The 16,751-nt window shown below is 33.3% G+C and overlaps 2 protein-coding genes across 2 annotated transcripts; one reads left to right on the top strand and one right to left on the bottom strand.

Annotated features, from left to right (window-relative positions):
• The first annotated feature begins 11,036 nt into the window (after positions 1–11,036).
• On the top strand, positions 11,037–11,796 carry LOC145101050 (thioredoxin H2-like). Its single transcript, XM_079038215.1, has 3 exons — positions 11,037–11,205; positions 11,298–11,420; positions 11,505–11,796. Exons 1-3 carry the CDS (start codon positions 11,092–11,094, stop codon positions 11,634–11,636), a joined length of 369 nt encoding a protein of 122 aa, XP_078894341.1. The 5' UTR covers positions 11,037–11,091; the 3' UTR covers positions 11,637–11,796.
• A 975-nt stretch (positions 11,797–12,771) lies between these two features.
• On the bottom strand, positions 12,772–14,307 carry LOC145101049 (uncharacterized). Its single transcript, XM_079038214.1, has 2 exons — positions 13,679–14,307; positions 12,772–13,478 (listed from the first exon to the last, which is right to left on the bottom strand). The coding sequence occupies exons 1-2, from the start codon at positions 14,209–14,211 to the stop codon at positions 13,016–13,018; spliced, it is 996 nt and encodes a 331-aa protein (XP_078894340.1). The 5' UTR covers positions 14,212–14,307; the 3' UTR covers positions 12,772–13,015.
• Positions 14,308–16,751: the final 2,444 nt, after the last annotated feature.

The following is a 16,751-nucleotide window of genomic DNA, read 5'->3' as shown; positions in this document are numbered from 1 at the left end:
TGTGGAATATGTATTGAATGAAAATGATATACAGGTTTTAAACTATGTATGAGAATATATATTTTTATCTACTAATATGTTGGGTAGAACATGGGTAGATAGTTGGTGTGTAATAAACAGATGAGAGGCCTCGATGTTGTTGTTGTTGATCTAGTTATTCAGCGGAGTATGGATAACGACCACAGACTCTTTCTAGACAGTCCTGTGGAACGCTAGCAGGTTCATAACCTGTAGGTGTTGTGAACGATGTGTTCACCGGTGTACTCTATCCCCCTCATGGTTGCCTTTAGGATATCTATTGTTGAGGAAACCCCTTAGCAGTAATGTCCGTCCCGATGAAAATCCTAGATTAGGTCCCTTGAGATAGATGTTGTTTTAGGGACGTAAAGTGAGGATAACGGGAATGGGTAATCGGGATAGTGATTGGTTGGTGAAATTAAATATAATTATTTTATTGTGGGTTGAAAACCCTATATGCTCACCAGGCTCTCAAGCCTTACCCACTAAGTTTTATTTGTATTACAGGAAGTGGCGCAAGGGCGTAAGATGGATGAATCATCGAGTTGTTTTGTTTACAAGTCTGTATATGTATATATTTGTTGAATGACTTGTAATGTTATCGTTTATGCTTTATGGTCTGTATCGGAACATGACATCCCGAGTTTTGATTATATAATGAAAATGCATCTCTTGATGAAATGCTTTGATAAATATTATTTTATCATGTTTTGTTTTGGGAACAAATTCCGCAACTCTTTTAAATCAAAAGGATTTACTCTGAAATTATTTTAAAAAGCATAAATGAAATCGGTCTTTTCTGGCCGTGATTTTGGGGATGTCACAACAAGTCATAGCATACATGATTGAGCCAACTGCGGAAGCGTAAGGTACTCGGCTCATATCATCTATCTCGGCTTCGGTACTCGGACTTTGAGTCTTACTGAACTTTGTATCGGTAGTTCTCCCTTCTTCGAGTTTTCCAGACTAAAACGTTTTAGTACCTTATCTAAGTAAGTATTCTGACTAAGTCCTATTAGTCTCTTACTTCTTTCTCTCACTATCCTTATTCCCAATATATAGGAAGCCTCTCCGAGGTCCTTCATAGCGAAGCACTTCCCGAGCCAGGACTTTACCTCCTGCAGAGTCGGGATGTCGTTTCCTATGAGCAGTATGTCATCGACATACAAAACGAAAAATCTAACTATGCTCCCACTGGCTTTGGCATATACACATGATTCGTCTTCGCTTCGTACAAATCCAAACTCTTTGACTTTCTCATCAAAGCAAAGATTCCATCTGCGAGATGCTTTCTTAAGTCCATAAATGGACTTCTCAAGCTTGCACACTCTACTGGGATGCTTCGGATCGACAAAACCCTCTGGCTGAGCCATGTAAACATCCTTAGCCAACTTCCCATTAAGGAAAGCGGTTTTGACATCCATTTGCCATATCTCATAATCATGAAATGAGGCAATGGCTAGCATCACCCTAATAGATTTTATCTTAGCAACTGGTGAGAAGGTCTCATCATAGTCAACTCCGGGAGTTTGAGTAAAGCCCTTCGCCACTAATCGTGCCTTATACGTGTGCACATTACCATCCACGTCGGTCTTCTTCTTTAAGATCCATTTGCACCCAACCATCTTACGTCCGGGCACATTGTCAACCAAATTCCAAACTTGGTTGTCATACATGGACTGAATCTCGCTGTCCATTGCCTCTTTCCATTTAGCAGAGTCCAGGCCTGCCATGGCTTCCTTATAGTTGTTAGGTTCATCTAGGTTTACTAGTGTAGTGTCACTAATATACGTGTCCCCTTCGGTAGTAATATGAAAGCCATATAACTGGGGTTGAACTCTAACTCTTTCGGAATGTCTAAGAGGTAAGGATTGGTCAATGGGTTCAACCGAAGTTTCCTCCTCGGGTTGAGCGCTAGCGTTAGAGGTTCCTTCATCGCTCGACTCTTGAATCTCTTCAAGATCGACTTGCCTCCCACCGTCTCCTTGGATTATGAGTTCTCGCTCTCGGAAAACCCCTCTCCTCGCAACGAAGACAACATTGTCACTCGGTCTATAGAAGAGATATCCAAAGGATTTCTGTGGGTAGCCGATGAAAATACATTGCTCACTACGAGGTTCAAGCTTGTCGTGAGTCTCTCGTCTTACGAAAACTTCACAACCCCAAACCTTGATGTGTGCTAATGAGGGAGCTTTCCATGTCCACATCTCGTGAGGTGTTTTGGCAACCTTCTTTGCAGGGACTCGGTTAAGGATATGGGTGGCAGTCTCTAAGGCATACCCCCAAAATGAGATAGGTAGTGAAGCACGACTCATCATAGAACGAACCATGTCTAACAAGGTTCGATTGCGCCTTTCTGCCACACCATTCAACTGCGGTGTCCTAGGTGGTGTCAATTGGGAAACTATTCCGCATTACTTGAGATAGTCGTGGAATTCAAGACTTAGGTACTCTCCTCCTCGATCAGATCGAAGCATCTTGATTTTCCTGCCCAATTGATTCTCCACTTCATTTTTGAATTCTTTGAACTTTTCAAACGTTTCTGACTTGTGCTTGATTAAGTAGATATACCCATATCTACTATAATCATCGGTAAAAGTCACATAGAAGCGGTTCCCATTCTTTGTGGTAGATCTAAAGGCCCCACATACATCAGTATGTATGAGATCCAATAAACCCTCACCCCTCTCACAAGTGCCAGTGAAGGGTGACTTGGTCATCTTTCCAAGCAAACAAGATTCGCACGTGTCATCTTTCCTAAGGTCGAATGACTCCAACACTCCATTCTTTTGGAGTTGGGCTATGCGTTTCTTGTTGACATGTCCAAGACGACAATGCCACAAAGATGCTTTATTCATACTATTGGAAGAATCCATACACAACACATCATTTCCTAGGTTATCTACAGCCATAACAGTTTCATAAATTCCATTACAAGGCATTGCTTCAAAGTATAAAACACCATTTAGATAAGCATATAGAACCATTCATATTATTAAACGAATATCTAAATCCTTGTCTAAACAAACCATGAAATGAAATGATGTTTCTTGCCATATCTGGCGAGTAGCAACAATTATTTAAATCTAAACCTAATCCATTACTAAGCACTAAAGAATACACTCCAATCTTGGTGACAGGCGACGATCTTCTGTTTCCCATGATTAGATTTATTCTTCCTTGCTCCACATCTCTATCTCTTCTTAGTCCCTGCAAATCAGAACAAATGTGGTAACCACATCCTGTATCAAGAACCCAAGAAATAGTATGAGATGAATGATTAGATTTAATTGTGTATATACCTGCAAAAGATGACTTGATCTTTCCATCCTTGATGGCTTGCAGATATTACGGGCAGCTTTTCTTCCAATGCCCTATTTTGTGGCAATGATGGCACTCTGCCTCCTTCGGGTTAGGGTTGGGCTTAGCAGGATCAACCTTGGTCCCACTAGAAGAGGAACCATATTGGGACTTTCCCTTACGGTGGCTCTTTGACGGAGCCTTCCTCTTCTTACCCCTTCCCTGCCCTACAGCCAAAACAGGAGCAGCGGTTGGTGCGGGAGTTGGTGCAACAGACTTATCCTTTAGGTTGCTCTCAGCAGTCCTTAGGAGTCCTTGGAGTTTGCTTAGGGTGACCTCTTCCTTGTTCATGTGGTAGGTCATCCTAAATTGGTTGTAGCATGCAGGCAAGGAGTGAAGAACAATGTCAATTGCCAAATCCTCCCCAAAGTTAACATTTAACTTGCGAAGACGATCAACATATCTTTGCATCTTTTGCAAGTGCACGGTTAACGATTCTCCACTTCCCATCTTGGTGGTGATCATGTTGGTGATGATCTCGTAGTGCTCTTGCCTCGTGCTTTGGTGGTACCTCTCCATCAAGTCTTGATGCATTTCATAGGGATACATGTCCTCATAGGACTTTTGGAATTCTTGGTTCATAGTGGCTATCATGATGTAATGGACTTTCGTTGCATCACGTTCATGTGTCTCAAAGACAGCCATCTCTTCGGGAGTAGCGATTTCCGGGTTGACCTTCTCGAGCTTTTCGTCGAGGACATACTCTTTGTCCTCGTAACGTGCAATGGTGCGAATGTATCTTATCCATTCGCTAAAGTTCGTACCATCGAAGGTCACCTTTTGGCAAAGACTCATTAACGTGAATGAGTTAGCAGCAACGTTGTTTGCGTTCGACATCTACAATTAGAAAGGACAAAGTTTGATTAGAATTGGATCCCTAATTAAAAACCCAAAATGAAAAATTAGGGCTAGGACCCAACAACATTATTTACATATTAGAAAAGGGATGCCGTAATCCAACACGCAAATAATTTGGAGGTAAGTGAATGACGATTCACTAATTCTTCACCTTGAAAACATAACCTTAAGTTTTATTGAGAATTCCTAGATTTTGAGATTCATTGAACTTTTCAATGGTATGTTTAAATCTCGATATGCCCCTCTAGTTTGTGACTGGGATGCCGAGGATCACAAAGCGGGTGTGAATAACCATGCAAATCTACACGGTGCCTTCATTGTTACAATCACCCATTCGATGTGACGGTAAACCACACACGCTCCATCGAACTATGATAAACAATGAATCACCCTTTTTCACCTTTGCTTAGAACCAATTAGTGTGCCGGTAAACCACACACGCTCCACTAACTTCTTAGCAAGGGTGCAAAGTGCAATTTCATGGGATTGCATCAATTCACTTTTCCTAAAGTAGCTAAGATTGGGAATTTTATAAAATAGGTTAGTTACTTTATAGATTCATTATACTTATTAATGAGGGGAGAGAGTTGCCCTATCCTACCCGTTCGGCTAACGACCCTCCACCAGTCAAGCAAGTGGTGGGTGTGAGTGTACACCCATTAAGCGTCATTTTATAGGCAACAACCTTATACCCACCTTATAGACCGGCTTTGTGAATGAGGCCTACTAACGGTAAGACTAGCATTTTAATTTTACTTATATATTTATTAAGCTCTTAATAATATAATAGTACATGGTTGAATTTTAAACTTGTAAAATTCTAAGGGTTGAAATTTAAATTCTTCTAAATTAAACTATTAATCACAAAATTCAAATTTCAAAACTATCGGGATAAATATTGAACTTTTCAAAACAACAGAGATAAAATAACAAATAATTCAAATTAAACAATTAATTTCATAATTATCTATATTTGACCTAATCCAATTTTAGTCATTAGATAATTACCAAATAATCTTAAATAGTCCATATTTATCATATAAATAATTAATATTCACAAGATTTGAAATTATCTATTATTATGTCAAGGATAATCATTAAATTAGGTTAAAATTCAGATTTATACTTAATAAAACGATTTAGGTATCAATCCAAGACAAAACACAATAAAATCCTGAATTATCCTCTGTCTGACGTTGGGACTCGCCGAGTCAAGCTTTGGACTCGCCGAGTTGAAGCTAGTCGCCGAGTTCATCAGGCAGAAGACTAAAAATCGAATTTTTCAAGTAACAAGCAATTAACCAATGCATCAATTCAATAGAAATCAATCAAAGCTCTGATACCACTGATGGGTTTGAGCCATAATGTGCACATGCAAACCCTAATTGCTTGGATCTAGGTTTCTCTAATTGAACATGCAATATATCCAAGACTTTCATGGCTAGATCTAATGTAAACTAACAATCAAAACATATGAAAACAGATCTAGAATTGTACCTTGAGTTACTTGCTTGAAACCTTCTTCTTCTTTGGAGCTTAGAGTCACAATTGTCACTCCTCTAATGGCTTACAAACACCAACTAGCAAGAAGATGATTTGAGAGAGGTAAGGAAGAGGGAAATCGGCTCTAGGGTTACTCCAATAACAAAGGTGTCGATTTCCACAACCCCAAGGGTCTATTTATATTGTGAGCTCCTAGGGTTTCACCCTAAAACCCTAATTGGATAACTTAGCCTCAAAGCAATCCAATATCCCTCCTAGATAAGCCTTGGACGATTTCTAGGTTATCCACATACCTAAAATCGTCCAACCCATATCCATAAGGATTCTTAGCTCAAAATACAACTATCACACATTTGACAGTTTATACCCCTTTCTTCAATTAATCTCTTTAAGTCACCAAATTAATTCCTAATTAATTTATGACTTATATTAATCAAATTAATATTATTATTCCCTTAACATATTATTCTTATAATGCATTAATATAATAATATATGTTCTCTATATATAAATCACTCTGTCAAGTTGCTATGGTGAAGGCAACCCAAAAGGACCATGCACAATCGGGTCAAGTACTTACCAAATATAGTTACAGCCTTAGACACTAATCCAACAGTTACAACATTGTAGGATATATTGAAAAAAATCTGTTATAGGAATAGATTTTAAGGATAAAAAATTTGGACTAGGACTTAGAAAGTCCAATGGAATAAATTATTAAGCTTAAAGGTAAGTGTAAGATGAGATAAGATGAGAAAACGCCGATTATGATGAACCGTATGAAAGGGATAAGGAAAATTAACTATAGCGAAGCTAAATGATTTCAGAATGTTTCAAGTTTTGATACTACTTGTTATAAAATATAAAGTGAAAACCTAAAAAAGGGAAAAACTATTATGAATGACACTTTTATTCTAAATTATCGACAATGGATGGAAGGATAATGACGGTGGAAAAATGACAATATGAATCACCTAATGAAGGAATGATTAGACACACTGTAATTGCATCTAAAGATCTTTGTATAATAAAATCACAAGAATCCTAACACAATACTAAATCCATAATTAGGAATTTTTCCTACATAAAATATTGATGATTATCTTCTAAAAACTCTTAAATAAAAGCTGATTTCAAAATTAAAAATAAATAAAACATGTTGAAGGAAAAAAAAACTGCAAAGCAGTAAAGTCTCACAACATGATATGCATCACTTTTAAGATAGCATAGTTTCAACAAAATAATATGCAAAGTAGGTTTTAGAAGCTTTATCAACACTATCAACAAGATACAAACACATGAGTTTTCTTTATTAAAGGTAGCACGATCTTCATATACTTGAATAAACAACCTAAGATGTTCATCTATGGAATCAACATAAAACAAAAAAAATAAATAAATAAATATCACCAACAAAAACTACAATCTATCCAACATTGGAATCTCAAACCTTCCCCAAAAGCGATAAATGAGTGTTGGTATTGTTGAGCACGAAAATATTTATTTTCCTCTCACTTGTGTTTCTTTGTTTTTATGTTGGATATGTATCCCCAACAACATATCTATATATAATGTTAAACTCTTCATTATCTAGAGTATTCATATTTGAACTTGAATGGTAAACCTTTAATCACATTTACCTTTTTTGATTGATTGCTAAGATTTTCCAGGGTCGATTCAACCAGTTTGGGGGATCTAAGCAAAATCAAAATTTTGGGCCCTTTGACATTTAGGTAGTGTTTGTTTTTTGTTTGCAGATCTGCGTGACCTCTTCTGTCTGCGCCGCGCAGACCACGCGCAAACATTAGCCTTCGCAGACTGTTTGTTTTTTTGAAAACTGCAGACCTAAAAATGTTTGCGCGCCCTCTTCTTGGCGCAGATGTGCATCAGAGTCTTCTAACATCTTCGGACATCTTCTAGCCTAAAAAAACATATATATCTTTCTTTCTTTTTTTTTTTTTAAGTTTTTTTAATTTATAATTTTTGTAACTTTATTAATGATAAACAATTTGAAAAAAAAAATTACAAAACTTAAAAAAACGTTCGACGATACAAACATGATATTTTTGACAAATTTATAAATAAAGATTTATTACAATAATAGTCGTTGAAGTTGTTTATATAAATATGAAAAAAAATCATAATATATTTTTATATATTTTTGCCAAATTTTAAAACATTATTTAATAAAGTATTGTCAATTTCTCGAGAAAATATTTATGGTACGTTTTTAATGGATTTAATTGAAAAAACCGAAGTTTATTTCCATCCATTTATGTATAAAATTCTTTGATCACTAATTATAATGTTTAGTTATAACTTTGCAACTAAAGTTGTTGGTTTTTATCAAATATATACGTTACTTTATACCATTTTTATTTTTATTTTTTATACAATAATATATAAAAGTTGATCTAGATTCGTTAATTATTTATAACAAAGTCATAAAAATATTAAAAGATCACTTTGAAGTTTTAAAAAATCAATTTATTTAGATTTCAGTTTATTTTAGTAGCCCACAAATGTTAAAAAAAAACAAACAGTCTTCTTTTTTCAGACTGCAGATGTTTGGTCCATCTCTTCTACTGCAGAGGTCTACAGATGTGGTCCGCAGACTGCAGACATTTTGTCTCAGAAAAAACAAACATCACCTTACTATACTTAATGTTATAAACCCTTATCTTTATCTGAACTTGGGATCCTGATTCGTATTTCCTAACACATGATTATTGATTAAAGGAAATATATGCTGCTTACCTGCTTGACATAATGAGTCAAATGGAAAACTCAAATCTAAAAATTCAAATTCGTCCCAAACACTTGAGCTGCCCCTGGATGACAAACATGAAAAAGTTGTAAGTCAACGAAACATTTAGAAATCTATGAACAAATTCTCTAATTTCAAACCGGTGTTTTCTAATCTAATCTCAAATTCATCATCTTTTCTTTCTATATTATGATCTTCAACTCAAGTGAAATACTATTTGTATCTATATTCATATATGTATATAGATAAACATATTACAGAGATCTCGAAAATAATGTATTTTTCTCAGTTTCAACTTTTTGAATGGTGATATCTGGAAAAAAATATAAGAAATATGCATATGTACAATTTTTATTAGTTTCAACAATTTGAATCATTGAATGGTGATACCATGGCCGACCTTACCCTGCTTGATACAACAATCATCTATATATTCTATACTAGTTTATAACCCGCGTATAAAATTAATTAAACTTTCATATTAAAAATTAAAATTTCTAATCAATTATTTTAAATAAATTATTACTTAAGAGATATTTTTTTAGTTATATAAAATTATAATCGTTGATTTAAATAAATACATGATGTTATATCACATTATAATCTGTATTAATTTTATTTTATTTTTATTAATTTAATATAATTAGAGTGAAAAAGTTAAAATTTTAAAATTTAAAATGGAGAATCAATTATTAATTTAATGTAATTAGAGTGAAAAATTTAAAATTTAAAATTGATAATTAATATGTTGACAAGTGACATGATATGTGACATATAATATTAATGAGGAGTTCTAATAGTATGACACTTGTCAATAGGAGAATAAACTTATTCTTTTATTAGAATATGGATTATACTTTTAAAGACAATGTATTTGAAACATAAAACTAAAAAGATAAAATATTTGTGTTCTTACAATCATCAAATCTCAATCGAGAATCAGAGAATCTGAGAACGGACTGAGAAGGAAGAATAGAGAAGGCTATTGTTGTTAGCTGCGTTTTAGACTTTCACTGATTCAGTCTTTCAGTTTTCAATAAAGAATCGAGATTGGAGGGACAGGAGGAGATCAGTAGAATCCGAGAAGGAAGAACTGAAGAACATTAGAACAAATGCTTTTTGTGGAAAGCTGGAAATCAAATCGTCACTAGTCGCTACTCGCTTGTGCCTCGTGGAATTGTTGAGTTGTACTAGAATTACTAGAATGGGGACCCCTAAGCTCTTGCTTTGTGTCGCACAAGGTAATGCCAACCCTGGGATTATTGCACGTTTGAGTTCTAAAAAAAATATACTAAAATGGTACATTAAAAAAAAAAAAAAAAAAAAAAACTTCGGAAGAATCCGATGTCCTAGGTCCCAAAACATTATAGTAAATATTCTAATAGTAGAATGTTACAAAGAATCTTATGCCCTCGGTCCCCCAAGGGGAATCAGATTTCAGGAATGGAGAACGGTTAATGTCATAAAAAGTAACACACTATTTGTTTTTATTTTTACAAAATACAATTGTTCTAAAAAAGATCATAAATGGGTAATGAACTATTTATTTTTGTTCATAAAATATCATTGAAATTATGATATTTTGTGATCATAAAATCCCGTTGCTTATGATAGTTTTTTTAGTTGATATCTACGATGAGCAACTTAAAACACCTTTCAATTTATTAGCTTCTTTCTTAGTTATTTACATCTTTTTGTGTTAAAAACTTTATAAAATATATTATTACATTGTCATAACCAAATTATTTGTATATTGTTAATTTGAATCAGATGTTATTTTAATAAAATGATATTTGTTAAATAAAAAAGTTATATTTAGAACATAATGTTATATGTCTATGATTAATTAATGTCAATATAATATATAACATAATAATTATCACATTTACTTATTTATAATATTTCTATTTATATATTATAAATATATCATAAATGGGTAACAAACTATTTGTTTTTGTTCATAAAATATCATTGAAATAATGATATTTTGTGACCATAAAATCCAGTTGCTTATGATAGTTTTTTTAGTTGATATCTACCATGAGCAACCCAAAACCTAAAAAGAGGCAAACGTAGCGACTAAATCAACGTGAGCAGTAAGACATAAAGATAAATAAAGGAGTCTCCAAATCCGAGAATCTACAAAAGAGATAGAGACACATAATGAGGAGCAAGTAAAATATGAATAGTAAAACAAAAGCGAAATGCGACGTAGTTTGATTGATTACCTTAATTAATGATGAATCATGGACTTGTACACGTGAAATTAACAACCAGAATCTTATTCTAGTCCATAAAAATAAGTTATCACATTAAGCACTTACCTTGAATAGATGCACACGAACAAATGGAGTACAACTAAAAAAAGATCATACAACCTTTATGCTTCCAAGTACTTCTCACTAGTTTAAAAACCAACGGTTCAAATTCATTAGCAACTACAAATAGAAAAAAGAATCCTATACCATGTTATGATCTAAAACAGATCTCCCACTCCTGAATTCAGTTTCCAATCTGTATATATATACACACACATACATATATATGTTTAGAAGAACTCAAATTATACTCAAGAAACAAGAACCATGGGAGCTCAGATTTCCACAAAACAAAGATCAGACGATGGAAAAGTAATTTCGGTTCATTCTTTAGATAACTGGAACACACAATTTCAAAGCTCTAGAACATCCAACAAACTGGTAAGAAACCTTAGTATGATTTTCTGACTATGGTTGATTATATGATATTTTGAGAAGATGATTCAAATTCTACATACCATGGGAACTTGTAGATGGTGATTGATTTCTCAGCAGCCTGGTGTGGTCCTTGTAAGTTTATCGAACCTGCTGTTCATGATTTAGCAGTTGAGTTTTCAGACGTGGAGTTTATCAAGATCGATGTCGATGAGTTACCTGTAAGTTGTTCAATTCCTGATGATTATGATTGTTGAAATTAGGATTAGGGTTTTTGAATTTTTGAAGGATTTTGGAATGAACAGGATGTCGCTAAGGATTTTGAAGTACAGGCGATGCCTACGTTTGTATTGGTGAAGAAAGGGAAAGAACGTGAAAGGATTGTTGGGGTTAAGAAAGATGAACTTCAGAGGATGATTGAGAAACACAGGTTTTGAAATCGATACATGTGTTCAATGTTAATGATATACAACAAATCACGATTGCGCTATTTTAATGTTTGAATAAAGTTTTTAAGTACTTCCATTCTTGAGTCGTGATTTCTCTAGACAACATATATTGTGTGACTATTAATAAAAGTATTTGAGTGTTGATTAATATGTGTATAAGATGATTTTTTGGTAATAAGAAACTTATTGTTACTGTTGTTGTGTATGGAATATGTGTATGAATTATCGAGAAGACATAAATCAAGTATGATTACACCTTCTAGAATGAATTTTTTTATCAACTAAAAGCACTTGGTTTACCTAACTTTATAATTGAAGATCTAAAGGTATAATAAAATCGGGATTAATACTAATACTATATGAAAAAGCCAACTTTATATAACAAGCTAGTTGATAAAGTAACAGAACTAATACAATTATAAAATTGACATAAAGATGTAAAGGAAATGAACATGTTATGGTATATATGGAAAATTCATGGAAAAACCCTTATAACTTATTGATAAAACATCTCAAATAACTTTTTAAAAGCTACTTAAGTCATTTCAAATAGCTTTCTAAAAAGCTAATTTATAAACTTATGGTATCAAGCATCAACAAACACTACATTACAATAAATTAAAAAAATTAGATAGTTTATCAGCATTAACCACAAATCCAATCTAACTCAACATTCAACCATAGTCCATATATCATCTCATTGTAACATTTTCCAATTGAAAAAAAAAATCAAATATATTACTAAAATGGAACAAAAGAACCTAATGCGTAAACCTCTTGGAACAATTTGAGAATACAATATAAAACTTTATTAGATACACAAACAACCAATAAAGTGAAAATCCTGTGACAAAAATACCCAAAAATGATCTAAAAAGAAATCCATAAAGGGATTTTATAACTTGTGTTATTAATCTTCATAATAAATGCATTTCACATTTACTTATGGTAAAAAATTTTGTAATTAATACTCATAGTAATAGAAATAGAAACAGAAGAAAAACATTGTTTTTTATTTCCATCAAGTCAATAAAACCGTTATATACAACATGAGGCCAAGATTTCCATATTTTGCATAAAGAAGAACAATCAATAATGGTTTTAGTAGGCAATAAAAAACTAGTTAAACAAAGAACAGGGATAACTTGGAACACAAAATGTGTTGAATCCCCCCAAACTTAGAAATTCAATATACAGATAATAGAGATTATTAAGTTAGCTTAAGATCAAATAAGACTTGAAAGTATTTCTACTATGCACAATTATCTCTCTGATAATACCAACAAAGTTACCCATTTATGTACATTTGATAGTGCTTCCATTGTCAACGGTTAGAGGTAAGGTACTCACAGTTTTCAGATCAGATATTAGTCATCAACTCTGCTTCCTCCGCCACCACCCAACACCCTTTTCAGATCTGATTTCTGGTCTCCGGTGAGCCTTGAAGGGAATTTGATATCGATCTTGATCCTCAGGTTCCCTTTCTTACCAGGTTCTTTAGAAATTGGCATTCCTTCGTTCTGAATCACTTCCTCGTGGCCTGGTTTGATCACTTCGGTCAACGGAATCATGAGCTGTCTGCCGTCCAACGTCACCACCTTGATTGTTCTTCCGGTGAGAGCTTCCAAGAGTGTGATTCGTTTGGTGAAGACGAGATCGTTTCCATCTCGTTTGAAAACGTCATGAGGCTTCTCGTCTACAACGAAGATAAGATCTCCGGGAGCAGCTCCGGGTTCTTGGTTGCCCTTTTCCGGGAATGTGATCTTCGTTCCTTTTTTCCAGCCTGGTTTGATGTGTATCGGCAATATCTCTTCGAGAGTCCCTGGTTTGCTGCAATTGCAACTCCAATACTAATGTTTTAGAAATAAGAGATCTAATTCCGTTTCTGAAAACAGAAGAATTCAGCAATGCAGATGCAGTAGCAAAAACACAATTTCAAGGGATTAGTTGAGAAAAATGTTCATCAATGGAATCCTAAACTTAAATTTGATGCGAGAGGTGAAAAAGTATGTTGGATTAAAAGGCCATACCCGGAATCATCAAGAACAATTCTCGAAATCTGCATTTTACGTTTGGAACCTTTATAAAGCTCCTCCAAACTACAACTAAGTTTATTCTCCACCGTCTCCGCTTTCCTCACACTCTTTTGATTAGAATTCTTCAACACTCCAGCTGGATTCCCCTTCTTCTTCCCACCGCCGCCGCCGCCAGCATCAGATCCGTAGAAAAATTCAGCGAAAATCTCATCTGCATCACGCGGATCAAACCTAAATCTCGAGGTGGGTTTGGTTGTGCCTCTATAAGTAGGAGACGATTCATCAAATTGGCCCGATTTGAGACCTTCCTCCCCGTATGAATCATAGATCTGACGCTTTTTGGGGTCGCTGAGGACATAATACGCCTCAGATATCTGCTTAAACTTGGATTCAGCGACTTTATCATCAGTGGAAGCAATGTTCTTGTCAGGATGCCATTTCATGGCCAATTTCTTGTACGCTTTCTTCAAATCTTCATCGCTAACTGTGCGATTGACTTTGAGTATGTTGTAGTAATCGACACCCATGATTTAATTTTGATTTCCCCCAAAAATTCTCGAACAAAATGAAGAATTTGGGTATGTATGTATATGTATATATGAATATGAACGGTGATATCTATATGATATGTGGATCACAATGTATAGGTGGCAACGATTAGACGGACAAATCACGGCGTGTCGGCCGGTCGTTAAATAATTAACGTGTTCTTGACAGTGAGGGTGGGCTATGTTAGAGTTACATGTACGCCTCAATTTCTACGATTTTACTAAATTTTATTCTGTTAAATAAATACAGCACTTTTTTTTTAGTTTAATAACAAAAGTTTTCTAAAATTAATTTTATGACAAGATCACTAGTGCGATGGGATTATATATATATATATATATATATATATATATATATATATATATATATATATATATATATATATATATATATATATATATATATATATATATATATATATATTGAAACGAGATGTGAATTTGGGTCAATTTCATTTTCAAATGTTTCATATCAATTTATTATATATATATTTAACAGATTAAGTATTGTTTTTAAAGTTATTAGTAGGAAGTGATCTAATGATTTTCAATAAAGTAAGTTAGGATGTCATAACGTTATATATTTTTCGGCTGAAATTTTAGTGAAATTTTAGTGATGTAATGTAATGATTTTCAACTGCTTTTTAATTTATAAGCTAGTTTATGAGTTATCTTAAGATAATTTATAAACCATGATAAACTATTTTTATAATTATCAAAAATAAATTACAGTAAGTTAATTCATAACTAGTTTATTAGCATAAGAATCTTAATGTTACTTAGCAGAAATAAATATCAAAGAATTTACTTATTTTCAAATAAACTAGAAACTGTCCATTCCATATTGTCCATAAAATACTTTTTATAACATAACGTCATAACCAAAAAATGTGGCTTTTTTGGGCTAAATTTTTTAAAGAGAGTATCTAAAATCCCTGTTTAATTGGCTTAAATTGCTCAAAGTTTCTCATCTCATTTACGTTTCCGTTTTCGTGGTATTCTATAATTTACTTTTTTGTCACTAAAAGCGACCAAAATAAGAAAAGTTATTAAACAGAATGAGTGCCTTGTAGTTTCATTGTTATGTGGTTATCACGAAAGCGTAAATAATTAAGTTCAGATAAAAACTTTACCTAAAATGAAAAATGATTTCTATTTTGAAACAGCGGAAGATAGATATTGATGAATTTATTTGAAACACAATAACTTTATTTTCAAAAAATTAAGACACATTTAGTCGAATTTAATGTTAATGGTTTTATTTTGAAATAATGGAAGATAGAAATTGATGTGTATTTATTAACTCAGTTGTTGAACTATTAAATAATTGATCAAGAGATGTGATCCGATCTTAAGAAAATCTTTGCAAGTCAATTCGTAGTCTAATTTAATATCAATGGTGATGCACGAATTTTCAAATAGTTCTTCTTTTTACACACAAACACACGCATACAAAAAAAAAAAAAAAACCGATTTTGGTTCTTTGTTTTATTGGCTTCAACGGTTTTAGGAATCAGGATCATGCCTCTAGTTTGAAAGGTAAATTTTGCGAAGTACAATCAGAAAACAAAATCAAATATTTCTCATTAAAGATCAATCAAATTTAGTTTGGTGTTTCTTAATTCGAGAAAAGCATTACACGTGATAGTTAGAGTGTGAACTTCTCGCATCAATCACACTTAAATATCGTATAATTGTTTTTTCATTAACAAGACATTCTAAATTTAAGAGAAATAAGATCATTACTTTTTGTAATCAAATAAATATTACAACCAAATTCACATCTCCAAAAGGCTAAGGGGGAAAACCGAGAAATTTCAAATTTGTTTATCTGCTCCTAAAGAAGGAAAAAAAGGAAAACATCTACACAAATAATACCAGTTATTAAAATAAAATAGATTTAAAAGAAAAAAAAAAGTGAGAACTCTAATGAGATGAGGGCCTTCAAGATTCTATATTAAAAATAAAATAAAATGGGGCCAACTATGAATCATGAATATCTAACACATGCTGGAGGGTCCGACTTATGATTGTGATTTTAACGGTATCTCTAAGCAACACGTTGCCAATTAGTTCGATAGTAGTTAGGTAGGCCTACATGACCGGAAACTACAAGAAAAGACACTTCATGGGCAACCAGGTTGTTTTTTCGCTGTTGTTTCCAAGTGAATTATTTGTCGTCTATGTGCTGATGTATTATAAATATTACATAGGAATATAGGATAGTAAACATATGGATAATTCCATTTATTTAATGACTATATACGATCGATGACAAAAAAAAAAAAAAAAAAAAAAAAAAAAAAAAAAAAAAAAAAGATTGATGTTTGTAAATATACATATATGAGGCCTAATAAAAGTTTAGGGGATCGGTCAGACTTTTTGCTTGATAACAACTATAGAAACACTTTGAAGAGCCAAATGAAATGTTTTCTTGTTATTATCATATTTAAGAGCTACATACAACTATAAAGGCAAGTCCATAACAATGGTCGTTTTCACATTTCTAATACATTGGA

The sequence above is a fragment of the Lactuca serriola genome, chromosome 4 (genome assembly GCF_051521515.1).
Source record: "Lactuca serriola cultivar US96UC23 chromosome 4, Lser_US96UC23_V15, whole genome shotgun sequence".
Taxonomy (NCBI): domain Eukaryota; kingdom Viridiplantae; phylum Streptophyta; class Magnoliopsida; order Asterales; family Asteraceae; genus Lactuca; species Lactuca serriola.
The sequence above is the reverse complement of the archived record's forward strand: the minus strand, read 5'-3'. Positions and strand labels throughout refer to the sequence as shown.

Excerpts from the sequence above, each read along its gene's own strand:
- LOC145101050 (XM_079038215.1), top strand. The coding sequence starts at position 11,092 with ATGGGAGCTCAGATTTCCACAAAACAAAGATCAGACGATGGAAAAGTA. Across the intron at positions 11,206-11,297 it reads CTAGAACATCCAACAAACTG|ATGGTGATTGATTTCTCAGC; the intron begins GTAAGAAACCTT and ends GGGAACTTGTAG. Across the intron at positions 11,421-11,504 it reads TCGATGTCGATGAGTTACCT|GATGTCGCTAAGGATTTTGA; the intron begins GTAAGTTGTTCA and ends TGGAATGAACAG.
- LOC145101049 (XM_079038214.1), bottom strand. The coding sequence starts at position 14,211 with ATGGGTGTCGATTACTACAACATACTCAAAGTCAATCGCACAGTTAGC. Across the intron at positions 13,479-13,678 it reads ATTGTTCTTGATGATTCCGG|CAAACCAGGGACTCTCGAAG; the intron begins GTATGGCCTTTT and ends TTGCAATTGCAG.